Below are 14,333 nucleotides of genomic sequence, written 5' to 3' on the forward strand. Positions count from 1 at the left end.
ACCCAGGCCTTCGAGGTGGGCTTCCGGTGTCGCTCCTGGTGCCTCAAGGCCGGGAGAGGCTTATCTGAGGCGGAGGCCTGGCGTGGTTCGGCCCTTCGCTGCAGCCGGCGAGACAGCGCGTCTGCCTCCGTCAGCTGCCTTCCTCCTTCTGAGCTACGGGGCCTGCTTTTTATGGCTGCCGTCCTCCCTGAGGCCCCGCCCTCCTGCTGCCGGGTTGGCCGACCGGCCGGGCCTATCGGAGCCCAGCTGTCCGGTTTCCGGGCAGACCGGGCTGCCGGCCTGTGTAGGACCTGATTGGGTGCTTGCGGCCCTTCCGCGGGCCCAGGCTCAGAGGAAGGCCACTGCGCCTTCCTACAGTAAGACTAAAGGTTCTATTATTACACTTACCACTAAACTTAAGATGCTAAAGATTTGTGGATTATGTTTGTTAATACATTTAGCACTTTTATTTTTGATGTTTTCTGGGCTTTTGATTTAAAAGTTTTAGTCCAGCAGATTTCTGTCTTTACAGTAATGAACTCAGCATGAAAGCAGATTCCCGTCTAAACTTGCTAGATGATGGCACTCTGATGATTCAGAATACTCAAGAGACAGACCAGGGTATTTACCAGTGCATGGCAAAAAATGTGGCAGGAGAAGTGAAAACTCAAGAAGTTACTCTTAGGTACTTTGGGTCACCAGGTAAATAGATTTCAGATATAGAATTTTTTTTTCTTTTTTTTTTTTTTATGAGAAGATCACTTTCGTAATGAAGTACATTTGCTTTTGTACATTAACTGCAGGTTTATACTTCCTGTGCATCTTTTCAATTTCATTCACATCACAATCCAGTTATTGCAATCATAGAAATTATCAACCCAATATTAGTAATTTTATTGTACTCTTTAATCAGAATAGTAATATAGATTATCTAGAGGTATATGAGGGAAGGAAGAAGAGAATTAAACAGTGCTGTTGTTCAGTGTACTGATCTTTAGAGACCTGAGTTCAGATGCTCAAAACAAAAATAAAAATGCCACCCATCTGACTTAATGTTGAGAGACTTGATTGGATCTGCAAGGTGCTGGATAGGTTTAGAATGAAAGGGGGAGTCTGTGCAGGCATAGGACCCTTCTTCCCATGGGCACTCCGCCACTCATTGTCCAGACAGAGGGAAATGGGAGCCAATTGGCTCTTTGCTCCCCACGATTATTCATTTAAAACTTTGCCCAGGGCTTCCCAAGCCTCTTGCCCCATTTCAGCTGCCCATTTTAGGGGTGGGTAGTGGAGACGGAGAGTCTAACCTGACTTATGGCTACATGATAGGAGCCCTGTAAACCCTGCACTGGACCTGGGCTCACTTCAATGGGTGGTACAGGGAGATGGAACATAGCATCCTTCCTCCATGTTAAGTTTAATGAAATTGTGGCCTAACATTTAAATCCATCGCTGTGTCTGTCCTCATTCACTTGCATGTCCTGCTTAATGAGTTATTTTGTCACATTACAAAGTCATAGAATCATGGGACTGGAAGGGACCTTGAGAGGTCATCTAATCCAGTCTCCCGCACTTATGGCAAGACTAAGTCATCACACAGTTTTTGGTTTCTGTTCAAGAAGCGCCCAGGATGGAGAATAACAAAAGTGGTTCAGGTCAATAATGAGATGCATTGGAGATGCATTGCACAGAAGCCAAAACAATACTGTCGTATAACAGCTTCCTGCACTATATCAGAGTCTTGCCTGTGCTTCGTATTTGAGCACTAACTTCACCCACAGAATTGTTTTAAAAACAATTTTCTGAAAATGCATTACATATGTTTAAAGGGACATCAGCAACTTAAAAATGACATTCCTGAAAATGCTGTACCTACTTTAGTCACAAATTACACTTAAGATTGCTATTATTGAAAGAAGTTATTTAAAAAACCATGTTTATCCTTTTTTTTTTTTTTTTTTTAAAACCTTTTTGTTCATTAAACAGCACTTTGTGAATAGTCAGTTTGATCAGTTTCTTTCTTGGTGAAAAGACCCTTATAAACAGCAACAGATTATCTGAAGTGTGGTTTATGCTCTGATATTTTTTCATAAATTTCTTAAAAACAATTTTATAAGGGTTTTTCTTCTAGCCTGTTTTATAGGCATCTGCAAATGGATTTAAAAACAAAACAAGTTGTCACCACCCCTTTATAGCTAAGCAGAGTTTACATTAGCAATAAGGAATAGAAGTATATCAGAACAGATCTATTTAAGAAAAAACTGAAAGCAGATATATCAGCCCCTTCCAAATATTCAGGCAAATAAGTATTATATTAGGTGAAAGCCACATTTAAGCATGGTTCTCTTCTGACAGCCAGGCCAAGTTTTGTGATCCACCCTCAAAATACAGAAGTATTAGTTGGGGAAAGTGTTACTTTGGAATGCAGTGCAACTGGTCACCCCCAACCACGGATCACATGGACAAAAGGCGACAGAACCCCTTTACCCAATGATCCTCGCATCACAATCACTTCTTCAGGAGGACTTTACATACAAAATGTGAACCAGGAAGATAGTGGCGAGTACACCTGTTTTGCAACCAACAGTATAGATAATATTCATGCAACTGCTTACATCATAGTGCAAGGTAAGTAATATTAAACAAGGAAAGACATTCTTTTAATTATATTTTTCACTACTACAAATTCATTCAAAGCAAACATATTTCTAGTTTGTTTTCTAAGCTGTTCGAAATGAATTGAGCCATAAGTGCATTATTTTCATTGTGGAGCTTGCTCCTTCTCCTAATATAGTCAATGGAATTTTGCCATTGACTTCAGCGAGAGTCAAAATCTCAGGCCTTTAATCTAAGAATAAAACTTTGGAAGAATTACACACAAATGTTTATATCCCCATTCATGTTTTGAAATGTCTACTGCTGAAGATTTTGTCTGCTGGTCTGTTTATATAATCACATGAATGGACACTGTCAGTGTCCAGTTTGTGTGGGGACTCAAGATGTTTTCTGCAGCAGCTGGCATGTCTAAAGATTAAGATACCCGCATGTAGTACTTGATGTGGAGTTCTGAGTGTGGCTCTGTGTCATCCATCTTTCCTAATCATTTTCCTTTTGACTGATTTGTTGCATGGAAGCTATCATTCCCTCCATTGCCCTGATCATTTATACATCTCTTCTGTGAACTGGCAATTAGATTAGGACAAATTATTGTAATCATAATTATTTTCAGCACAATTTGCCAATAGTCTAGTATATAAAATATTTTCAGGAACACTATATGCAATACACTTATTTTGTACATAGGCTATTACTCGCTAGTCTTTAAAGCTGGAAGTGATACTGGCAGTTAAATTTTTCCATAGGATTTTAATATCTTTAAAACAAATTAAATTTGTTCTTTATCAGTTTTGGTATTTTCCCATTTTTTTCTTTTAGATTGTAAACTCCTTAGAGCAAGAGCCATGCCATCAATACATAATTATATTTTAATTTCTAGAAAACAAATTGCCCTCATGTGTTTTCCATCAGATAATGGAATTGTATTTTGAGAGCTGATCAAATGCCTGCTTTCATTGATAATGGCACAATGTTACTGTAGACGCTGGTCTATACTCCATTCACTGTTTTTTTTTTTTTTGTATAAAGGCACTGCGTGTGTGTTAGCAGAAAAGAACAGCTCAGGCTGGTTGTGATCATGTTGTGTTTTCTTCATAATTTAATTGAGGATTTTTTTAAAGAAGGAAGAATAACCAAGATATTTTGAATCCATAGAACATTCCCTACTTGATTATACCAGTCTTAAGATATATCATATATTGGATCTATTATTATGATGATGATTTATTATTTATTTGTAATACAGTAATGCCTAGAGGTTCCAATTGATATCAGAGGGCCATTGTGCTAGGCGCTGTTCATATATAGTAAGAGACAATTCATACCCCAGAGAGCTTACAGTCTAAAATAGCTATCAGGATCCCTTTCCCCACAGAACTGGGCAAGCCACATAGAAAATAAGTACCGTCAACCAATGGTGCATCTTTCAATTGCTTTTAAACATGTTCTTTTCTCTCTCCTGTAGCTGTACCTCAGTTTACTGTCACTCCTCAAGACAAAGTAGTGATTGAGGGCCACACGGTCGATTTCCCTTGTGAAGCACAAGGATATCCACAGCCTGTTATTGCCTGGACTAAAGGAGGTTTGTTAGAGGCTTACCTTTTAAAACTTTTAAAATACTATATCCCTTTTAGAATCACAGAAAATATGTATATGTATACGTGTGCTGTATAATTGCCTTCAAAACTTCTTTGTTACTGATTGAAGATGTCAAGTTGGTCAGCTAATGTAAAAGATTTTGTAGTCATAAATCTAAGTTGGTTAAACATATAAAGTGATAATCTTTTATTCCCATCAGTAAAATGTTTGTATAAGAAATATTCTTTTCAAACATGTGGAGCAGATGAAAGATTTAGGCCCTGATCCTGAAATATAATCCACTACCACTGACACCTTTCCCATTGCATAGAGACATTGACAAAATAAATGACCAAATGGAGGTTCAAACTGGAGTTGATGTCACTTGGCATGGGCACAGGGATTTGCTCTAGTGGACTGCTTTACTGGAACGGGGCTGTAAAGATGCTGAGCCATATAGAGGGGTGACAGAAATGATAGTAGACATTAGGTCAGTCAGTAGATCTACTCTACATACCAGTGGGGTGGTAGGATGAGGTTATAGCAGGAAAAGCAGCCCACAGGAGGTTGTAAGTGGTGGCTATGAATTTCTCCATTCCTCAAGGTGGTTCCAAACAAATGTTCCATACAGTTGGCACAAAGGAGGAACAGTAGTGTGTGTGGTGGAAAGGTAGAAGAGGTGGACAAGATTGGCACTCAGCCTTATTTTGGTGCCTTTTGTTTCATTCCTGTTATGTTGGTATATCCTGTTTCTGGAGGGCGTATACGTTTTCTTTGGGTTAGGTGGGTGAGATAGAGAGAAGAGATGAATGGTGAATTTTCTTCCTATGTGATGACATGAAAGTAACAGTGCTCTTCATTTGCATCCTTCCTATGGTGATTCATTGAGTGGATGCTTCTTGGATGCGAATATCATGCTTTTCTTTGTTTTCTGCTGTAAAAGTAGATGTGGAGGAGGTCAGGAACATGAGGGGTTATCTACACAGAAACTGCTACAGCATCACCACTGCAGTCTTCACTGAAGCGCCACTGCTGTGGTGCCGCTGTAGTGCTTCAGTGAAGATGCTATGTACGCAGATGGGAGAGTTTCTCCCATCAGCATAGGTACTCCACCTCTCTGAGATGCGGTAGCTGGGTTGATGGAAGAATTCTCTAGCACAATCTATACCAGGGGTTGGGTTGGCTTAACTGCATCGTTCAGGATTTTTCACACCCCTGAGTGATGTAGGTATACCGACCTAATTTGCTACTGTAGACCTTGCCATAGTGTGTGTTATGGGGAGTAGTTGGTAGTTTCAAAATATTATTTTTCCAAATAATTTCTTTTGTGAAACCTCTACTTTTTTATTTAAAAAGTTGTATAGGTTTTATCAAATTCTAAATTTCTCTGGTTTCTCTCTGACATATAGATACTATTTTATTTTACGTGGTTGTAATTAGTAAATAACAAATGCTATGTTTCAGGGAGCCAACTGTCTGTAGATCGAAGACATCTAGTACTGTCATCTGGAACACTGAGGATTTCCAGAGTTGCACTACATGACCATGGCCAATATGAATGTCAAGCCGTCAACATTATAGGATCCCAAAGAACTGCTGTACAGCTAACAGTACAACCTAGAGGTATGTTCACGATATCCATAATTGTATCTATTTAGAAAAAGTACATTTAGGCCCAGATTTTAACAGGTATTGAGGGAATATCAATGAGAGTTAAACAACTAAATACCTTTAAAAATATGGGTCTTAGACTTATGATAAATATTCATTGGAATGCTTGACTTATTCTTTTCCTCTTGGAAACCATGTTTGAAAATTGAAGTTAATATTTATCAGGTCTCTGTTGGAGTCAAACAACTGTGTTTTAAGAGGCACCTTTTAACTTTGCTTCTTTTACTCTCATCATGATCGAATTCAAATATTTAGATAGCAAAAGATAAGCTTCTCAAGACAGGGAGCCTGTCTTCTTCAGCACTGAGCACAATAGAACCCTGATCCTGCTTGGAGCCTCTGGGTGCTGCCATAATAATAATAATAATAATAATAATTTAACATAAGTGTAGACTTAGTTTAGAGGAAGAAAAATTGTCTGTTAATAGATGCATACACTAGGTGGAATTCATGTCTGTCTATAGGGTCTGAATGCACTTTCATAGTATCTTTTATCCCTCACCATACCATGAGGTAAGAATCTATTTATATGCCCTTGCTATTGATGAATAAACTGAGGTAAAATGTCATGTTCAGAGCAACACCGAGTCAGCGCCAGAGCCAGGGATACAGTTTAGAAGCTCATCCTGCAAATCCTTTAAATACATCCCTTAACTTTGGACATATGGGTTGGGGTTGGACTACATGACCTCCTGGGTTCCCTTCCAACCCTAATATTCTATGATTCTAAGTTTGGTTTAAGTGATTTGCCCAGCATCACATAAGACACATTGTGGCAAAAGCAGGGATAGCATCCAATTCTTCAGGACAGCATTCAACCATATAATTTAGTGGTTAGCAAAGATAAGGAACCCAGTTATCTTTGTATGTTCAACATCTAGTGCAATAGGGCCCTGATCTTGACTGAAATCAATAGGAATGCTCACATGCTTACAGTTATGCATATGTATAAGTGCTTTGCTGGATCACAGTCTGACAGAATAAGACTTTTTTTTGTCAGTTGGAAACTTTGCTGCTCATTCCAGATTCCTAGTTCATAAATTCTGACTACGTGTATTTTTAGTTTCCAGTTTTCCTTACAGTTTGCTTAATAAATGAAAAGGTCAGAAGCTGACCAGTATTTATATCAGAGTACTTCTTTTGTTTGAAGAAAATGCTGCTGTCTTTTGAGACACTTCTCTGATTTATTTTTCTATGGAGGAGAGAGGTTTACTCTTTGGATGACTGTTTCCTCAGCTTTTGTAGGGTATTTTTTTTGTTTTGAAAATTTTGCCTGTCTTCTGGGAGTGTTTCCTGTAAGACTGCTGTCCATGTGTAACTAATTAGGCTATGTTTTTAATGTGATGTGTTGGTGGCCAGAACCCCAAAATGTTCTGTTCCCAGGGTAAAGGAAAGATGGCCTTCCCATTCTATTCAGTATCATTCCAGAAACAGAAAATCAAATAACATGAAAAATGTTGTCCACTTTCTTTGATTTTTTTCTTTTTCTTTTTTCTTACGGCTCTACATAACCTGCCTCTAAGGATTAGATGGGAACATTTTAGTTTGTGTTTTGTATTTGATCCTCTATGTTGACATATCATTGTTTCAAGTAACATTACTAACTTAAAATGCTTTTGAATTACATGCTTAATCTCACTGAGTTCAGTCATTGCTCAGGGAAAATACCCATTGACTTCAGCTAAAAATAACACTGACCTCACTGAGGATTCAGAGTGGACAAAGACAGACGCCTCAGGACTAGAAAATTATATTCACTAAATAAACTTATAATTAAAGTTAAAGCTAAATGTTCCTGAATTTAAACAAAATATTTCATCCAAGAAACTATGTTAAAAGAACATTAAGATTGCAAAGTCAGTCACACAAAAGTTAAGAAAAAAACACAAAAAAAGTTGCCTGTGCCACAGAATGCCTGGTGCTCACTTAATGAGAAGTTATTTAAAATATTGTTTTCACCTCATTGTTCATTGTGGCCACATGCCTTAATTTCTGAATGCTATTTATACCCTGGTCTGAAGACAGAATTATTCCTTTCCTCCTGAGCTGTTCTATGGTGCTCATCAAAATAGTATCTGAGTGCTTCACAAATATTAACGAATTTATTTTCGCAACACCTCTGTGAGATGAGGGAGTACTATTATTCCCATTTTGAAAATAAGGAACACTGGTACAGAGATGTTAGTCAAAAGTATCCATTAAATTTGGATGCCAATTTGAGACACCTAGGACTTGATTTTTTTCAGAGTGCTTAGCATTACATACCACTTTATATGCCGAAAGCACACCTCTCATTGATTCCAGTCCTCAGCATTTCTGCAAACCATATCTCAGGATCTTAAAATGGGCATCCAGAAAATGAGGAACACACAGGTAATGACAACCTGTAAGAAGGGAGGATGGAGCTAAGCTGTTCTCAGTGGTGGCAGATGAGACCATTGTTCCTTGTTCTGTCAAGTTGCAGAGGAGGAGGTCTAGGTTGAATATTAGGAAAAACTTTTTCACTGGGGGCTTGTCTACACTTACGTCGGAGATTCGGCAGCAGTCGACCGGAGTTACGCAACCTACGCAAAAAATTTGCGTAACTCCCGTCGACTTATCTGCTTCTGTTCTGCGCACCGTCTTCACTGCATTGCACCGACGGGAACCATGTTCCCGTCAACGCAGCGCTACGCCACTTGCGGGGGTGGTCTTAATACATCGATTTCTGGATCGACTGAGTGGGTCTTCACTGACCACTCAGTCGACCCAGAGAAGTCGATCTGACGACGGAGACTTTGCCGACGTCAGTGTAGACATAGCTTAAGAAGGTGATGAAGCACTAGAATGAGTTACCTAGGGAGGTGGTGGAATCTCTATCCTTAGAGATCTTTAAGGCCCAGCTTGACAAAGTCCTGGCTGGGATAATTTGGTTGGGATTGATCTTGCTTTGAGCAGGGGGTTGGACTAAATGACCTCCTGGGGTCCCTTCCAACCCTAATATTCTATGATTCTAAGTTTGGTTTAAGTGATTTGCCCAGCATCACGTAAGACACATTGTGACAAAGGCAGGGATAGTATCCAGTTCTTCAGGACAGCATTCAATTGCCTTAACCATGACACCATCCTTTCTCATCCTGCAATCCCCTGCCTCATTCACTATACACATTCCAACGTCTGCAACAAATGAAGCAGGAATCCTACCCACTAGTCACCTTCATTACACAGCTCGGGGTTTATTTCCAGATCTGGTCCACACTATACACTGAATTAGGCAGGGATCCTTTGGAAAAAAATAGTATGTGATCATGTCATTAGCTGTGTCATAATGTGTACTAACAAGGAAGCTGAATTAAGGTTGCACAGGCTACTGAAATTCTGGAATCCCCTACCTTTTGAGTGCTTGACTTTGTAACTTTTAACATATTTTTGTGTGTTATTCCTAGCTTTAAAAAAAAAAAAAAAAGCATATTGACAAAACAATCCATTATGGGGCATCCTATTGACATTGATATTGGCCATCATCAAGGTTGGAATCTTTAGGTACACCACACAGATCTCTAATCCTTGAACTAATGGAGTAACTGACAGCAGGAGTAAGTTGTCATCCTTTATATGGACAAGAGGGGGAGGGAGCATTTTACCAGTGTGTTTCATAGATTTGATAGCAGAGGAAATGAAGATTCAGGAATCGTTCAGTTCCATTTCAATGTCTGTGGGGAAGGTACAGATTCTTCTGCCCATTCCCCCCTAACCATGACCCTTTGTGTCCTGTCCCCTCCAACCTATGCCAATCCTGTCTCTTTTCCCCATCCCCGGTTCCTCATCCCAGTTCCATTCTCATCAATTAGTCAGTCCTAGTCTCCACTCACCTGACTTCTCATCACAGGCCCAGTCTTTTAGCCTAGCAAGTTCTAGTCTCACCCCTTTGTACTACCTCCCTGTTGAGTCCCAGTCTCTTCCCTGATGGCCCAGGTCCATGTCCCAACCGCTCACTGTCCCCCCACGTTCTTGGCTCCTCATCTGTTGTGTCTCTCCTCCTCTGTCATCCATTTTCCCCATCCTACTAGCTTCCTGTCCCAATCTCCCTTTCTGTGTTCCTCATTCCATCTTAGTGTCTCTCCCTCACTCTCCTTGTCCCAGTCTCTTTGTCCAGCCAGTCCCACTTCTCCTTCTACACTTGCTCCTTATTGGATCTGTCTATCCTCCTCTTCTTCCCCCTCACCCCACTGGTCCTTGCTCAGCCAGTCCTTTTCTCAGTCTCCACAGCAGCTCCTCATCTGTGTCAGTCTCTCATCCACTTACTATCTTTCAGTCCCTTCCCCCTTGGTTTATAGTCATCTTGTCCAGCTAATTCCAGTCCCTCCCACCTCCCCGAACCACAGACCAAATCTTTTTGCCCACTTTGACCAAATTTCCCCCATAAGTCTAATTTCCAGTCCTATTTTCCCTCTCATCCCTCTGCCAATCTCCAATCAGTCTCTCCTTACCTGGCTCTTTAGCCCAGGCTACTCTCCCATGACTCACACAGGTTCAGCTCTTGTCCCCTGTGCATTCAAATTACTCCATTTCTTCCTCCATGCTGCCTAGGCCTAACAAGGGGCCTATTAAAAGCAAAGGGGAGAGTCTCCAAATTCTCAGTTCTGGTGCCTGGACCCAGCATGGCCTGCAGCAGCCCATACTGCAATCACATGTTCACGTCTTGGGTGGAACATTCTCAAAGTGCATTGAATTTTGGGGGGAATTTAGCTGCTAAAATCTAAGAAGGCTCAGCAGAGCATATGTGAACTTGCAATTTTTTAAAAAGTCTTATAACTTTAAAAGAGATTTGGGCATATTGGCCAGCAAAAGGCACATCTCTCACACAAAGGCCATGCATACCCCTGTCAAGTTTCAAGTCCCTGCCCCAAAGCATGGGGGCACCAGAGCTATTCAAAAAAGGTCTGCTGGGACAAGGAGCCCTAGTTTTTTTAACAGAGGCAAAACAACATATTTTCCCTAGCTTCATTCTTGGCAATGGCTGCACTATTGGGCATGAAATTCTTTAAAAAAAAAAAAATAATAATAATTCAGCCTGAGAAAAATGGAAAATTTCAGCCAAATGGGTAAAGTTTGGCTATGTAACAAGCAACTGAAAGAGGTTCTTATAATGAGAAGTGTTGGGGAAATAGGTGGTATTATGATAATAATACCCACCTCTAATTCTTATTCTGAACGTTTTGTGTGCAAATAATAGGATGAGTAGTTTATTTGAAAAGGTTTTCCGTTTTTAGTTCCATAATAAAGACGATAGTATATACAACCCTTACTACATTCATTGTTAAGTTGTTGTATGTGATTTTGAACTATATGCCTTTGTAATTTTCTTTACTGTACACACTTAAAATACTTTCATACATTTTCATTGTGTCCATGTAACATCTTTTTAGTTACCCCTGTGTTTGCTAATGTTCCAAGTGATATGACAGTAGAAGTTGGCACAAATGTTCAGATTCCATGCAGTTCTCAAGGAGAGCCTGAGCCAGTAATAACATGGAATAAGGTAATAAATCTTTGTTAGTATGCTTTAGAGTGCAGTGACTTTTTCAGATTTCACCACAGCTAAATCAGGGTTTATTAAGTGTGCTGTGGCTGATTGTTGCTTCTGCTGTGTCTAAATACATTACCTCAAATGACATCAATGGTTCAGGCATCTGTGATGCCAAGGATGTTTCAGAGTGTAGGTACCTAAGCTGAGAATTTGTCTATGCTACAGTGCACAGCTATTGCACAGTGGCTGTGCCACTGAAATACTACGCTTCTTATGTTATATCTACAGTGGTGATTAGGGCGACCTACATTGCACAGGGAATGAAATTTTTCACATCCCTGAGCTATATACCTAGGATGATCTAAGTTTTAGGGATAGATCAGGCCTGAGTTTGCTCAGGCCTGTGGAGCACTTCCAATACCAGAACTGTGCAGGCCTGCCTAAAATTCACACTTTGCAAAGTTTCAAAAAAAGGACATTCAACGTTATTGCAAAGGCTTTTCTATTTCATTTTGTGCAGGTCTGAAAAAGTTAATTAAGAATCACGCTTTCAGCCATATTACAAGTATAAATCAAGAATAGGATAGGGACGGCTTGCAGTTGTGCTGGCATTGCAAAGGCCCTAGACAGTACTGTAGCTTCAACCAGGAGAGTGGTTGGTAGCTTGTGGTGAAGTTTTTGAATTGTACCCTTCTAATGTTTTCTGTAAATGAAAGTACCTTAATGAAATAAACTCACACAGAGAGGATATTAAGCTAAACAAATGAAAACTAGCAAAAGCAAGAAAAGTCAGGCAGAGTCTTCAATTTCCATTTTAATCTTAACCATTGCAGGAATCTGACAACAGTGGGTGATCATGTATAGCATGCTATACTGTAGAAAAGTCCAGTGGCATGGGTTAACAATAGAGCGCCAATATGAATCTTAAATTTCCTTGATTCTTATCCCCCTCATTTGGCTTACCATTATAATACTCTTTTAATTGTTGTATAATAAGTGTCCTTACATGCCACAGTTTTCAAAAGAATGGTTTTTGTAAATGACTGCAGATACGTAACATGTGGATGCGATGAGTATCACTTCTTGTTAGGACTCACTGCATTTTGATTGCTTTATTTGACAGTTCTTTGGCCTCCTTACTTTCTTGGGTTTCTGTGGTTTTGGTTTTTGTTCATTAGCTGTATCTTCTAACATTGTTTTGTTCCCATTCTTTGTATCAATAATGAATTGATTTCTTTTGTTGGTTGACATTCCTGATAGTTAATGGATTTGCCTTTTGCCACCTGTGCTTGATTGTGTGCCTGGGTTGGTTGGCTTTTCTATTTTTTTAATTATTTTGTATTGTATTTTTTTCTTGAACTCTTGTGGCAAGCACTTCTGTACATTGTAAAATAAAAATACATTATTCAAAATTTGATTGACTATTTTCGCTTCATATCCACTGTACAACATGCAGGAACAGTGTCTGCTCCCCCATCTCATTTTGGCAAGAGCCACGGAGCCTTCATCACCACTCTGCCTGCTCCCTACCCCTATACACACTTTCTGATGGTTGAGGAGCCGAGTAGCCTTCCCTTTATTAAAAAATAACACCTCTGCTGAGTCCTGCCATTGTTGCTGTATTCACACTCCCCTGCAATTTGAGTCTTCCATGATTTTTATGTTTCAGAGTACACAGGACTGCACATCTGAAAACCTTGGAGCCAATCTACATGACCACTGATATTTCTGAAATTGACTAAAAACTGAAAAGTACATTCTGTGGTAATCAGCTGAGCAGTAGTAGATCAGCAGAGGGCAATGTGATGAATCTGCTGAAAGTGAATCTGCTGCTGCTCTTCTGGTTCCAGACCAAAGAGTGATAGCTCAGCCTGGAGCAGCTGGCTTTTGGGAGGATGATTGGCACCCTGGTGGGACAGAGATGAAGGAAGCTGTTTCTGGTGGCTGTTCAGGGTGACTAAGCTGAAGTTTCCAGAGATGCCTACGCAGATTTGAGGCTGTTTTGGTTTAAAAATAACAGAACTCCCTTACCCAGTGCAGATAAGAACACTACATAGTGGAACTAAACAAATGAACATACACCTAACATCAGTTTCTCTCCAATAATGGAAACTGACCTGTGGCAAGATCCTAAGGTCAACCACTGCTCAGCCAAGAGGCAACAATAATGTTCTGGGAAGGCACAGAACATAGGGAAGTGTGTTCAGAGCTACGGCACAGGACCCAGCAGAGAGGATACTTAAATCCACCTTCCTGTTGAATTGCTGGCAGTATTCTTCTCCTTTCCCTGTGGAATGGATGGGGAGGTTGCAGGGGGAAGAGCCAACAGAAGGGCTACGGGGTCCCACTGCTGTGAGAGGTGACTAGGATTTCCTTTTTCCCCAATATTAGAGAGGGGAAGGGAGTCTCAGTGGCAGTGTTTCTGTTCTCCCTCCTCTGCGGATAAATAGTATTTGCCAAAGCATTCAGTTTCACGGAATTGTATTCAAGTGACTATGAATGTGAATTTGTATTCAAGTGAACTCAATCCGTTCCCACTAGCATACATTATATAGCCCCAAAGGGTCTTGTATTATTTATTGGGCGTATATTTCATATGGAAAGGGCACATAATTGTTAGGATATTTTGTGCTCCTTTTTTAAGTTTACAGACATAATAAATACATTCAGTATAGTGTTCTAAATACAAACCATCCTGTCTCAGTAGCAATGTACAGTACTGTGAGTTGTGCTTCTTGTTGTTAAATTTTGTTATCTAAACTATAAAAATCATTCGTTTCTCAAAGATTTTTAATGGAGTTCTGTTGGGGTAATTTAAATGATTGACTTGGCATATAAAAATTGGTATGAAATAAAGAGAAACTGTTACTGTTCTCAGAACAAGTTCATACTGCTAGAAGGGGGGGGGGGGGGAAGAAATATAGATTCAAAATCTTAAAAACTTAAAATGCTAATAAAATTTCCAGAGAGGTTACATTCAGAA

General features: G+C 39.9%; 1 protein-coding gene across 3 annotated transcripts in view; it reads left to right on the forward strand.

Annotated features, from left to right (window-relative positions):
* Nucleotides 1-14,333, forward strand: part of PXDN (peroxidasin) — a 141,409-nt gene that overhangs the window by 80,887 nt on the left and 46,189 nt on the right. For all 3 annotated transcript variants that reach the window (XM_067544836.1, XM_067544834.1, XM_067544835.1), the window contains 5 exons: nucleotides 512-681; nucleotides 2,332-2,604; nucleotides 4,058-4,174; nucleotides 5,635-5,793; nucleotides 11,250-11,362. In XM_067544836.1, coding sequence (XP_067400937.1) covers nucleotides 512-681; nucleotides 2,332-2,604; nucleotides 4,058-4,174; nucleotides 5,635-5,793; nucleotides 11,250-11,362 — 832 coding nt within the window. The remainder of the gene's footprint in view (nucleotides 1-511; nucleotides 682-2,331; nucleotides 2,605-4,057; nucleotides 4,175-5,634; nucleotides 5,794-11,249; nucleotides 11,363-14,333) is intronic.

Source organism: Emydura macquarii, unplaced genomic scaffold (assembly GCF_026122565.2).
Source record: "Emydura macquarii macquarii isolate MOO-44397 ecotype Brisbane River unplaced genomic scaffold, CSIRO-AGI_Emac_v2 contig_1027, whole genome shotgun sequence".
In the NCBI taxonomy this organism is placed as follows: Eukaryota; Metazoa; Chordata; order Testudines; family Chelidae; genus Emydura; species Emydura macquarii.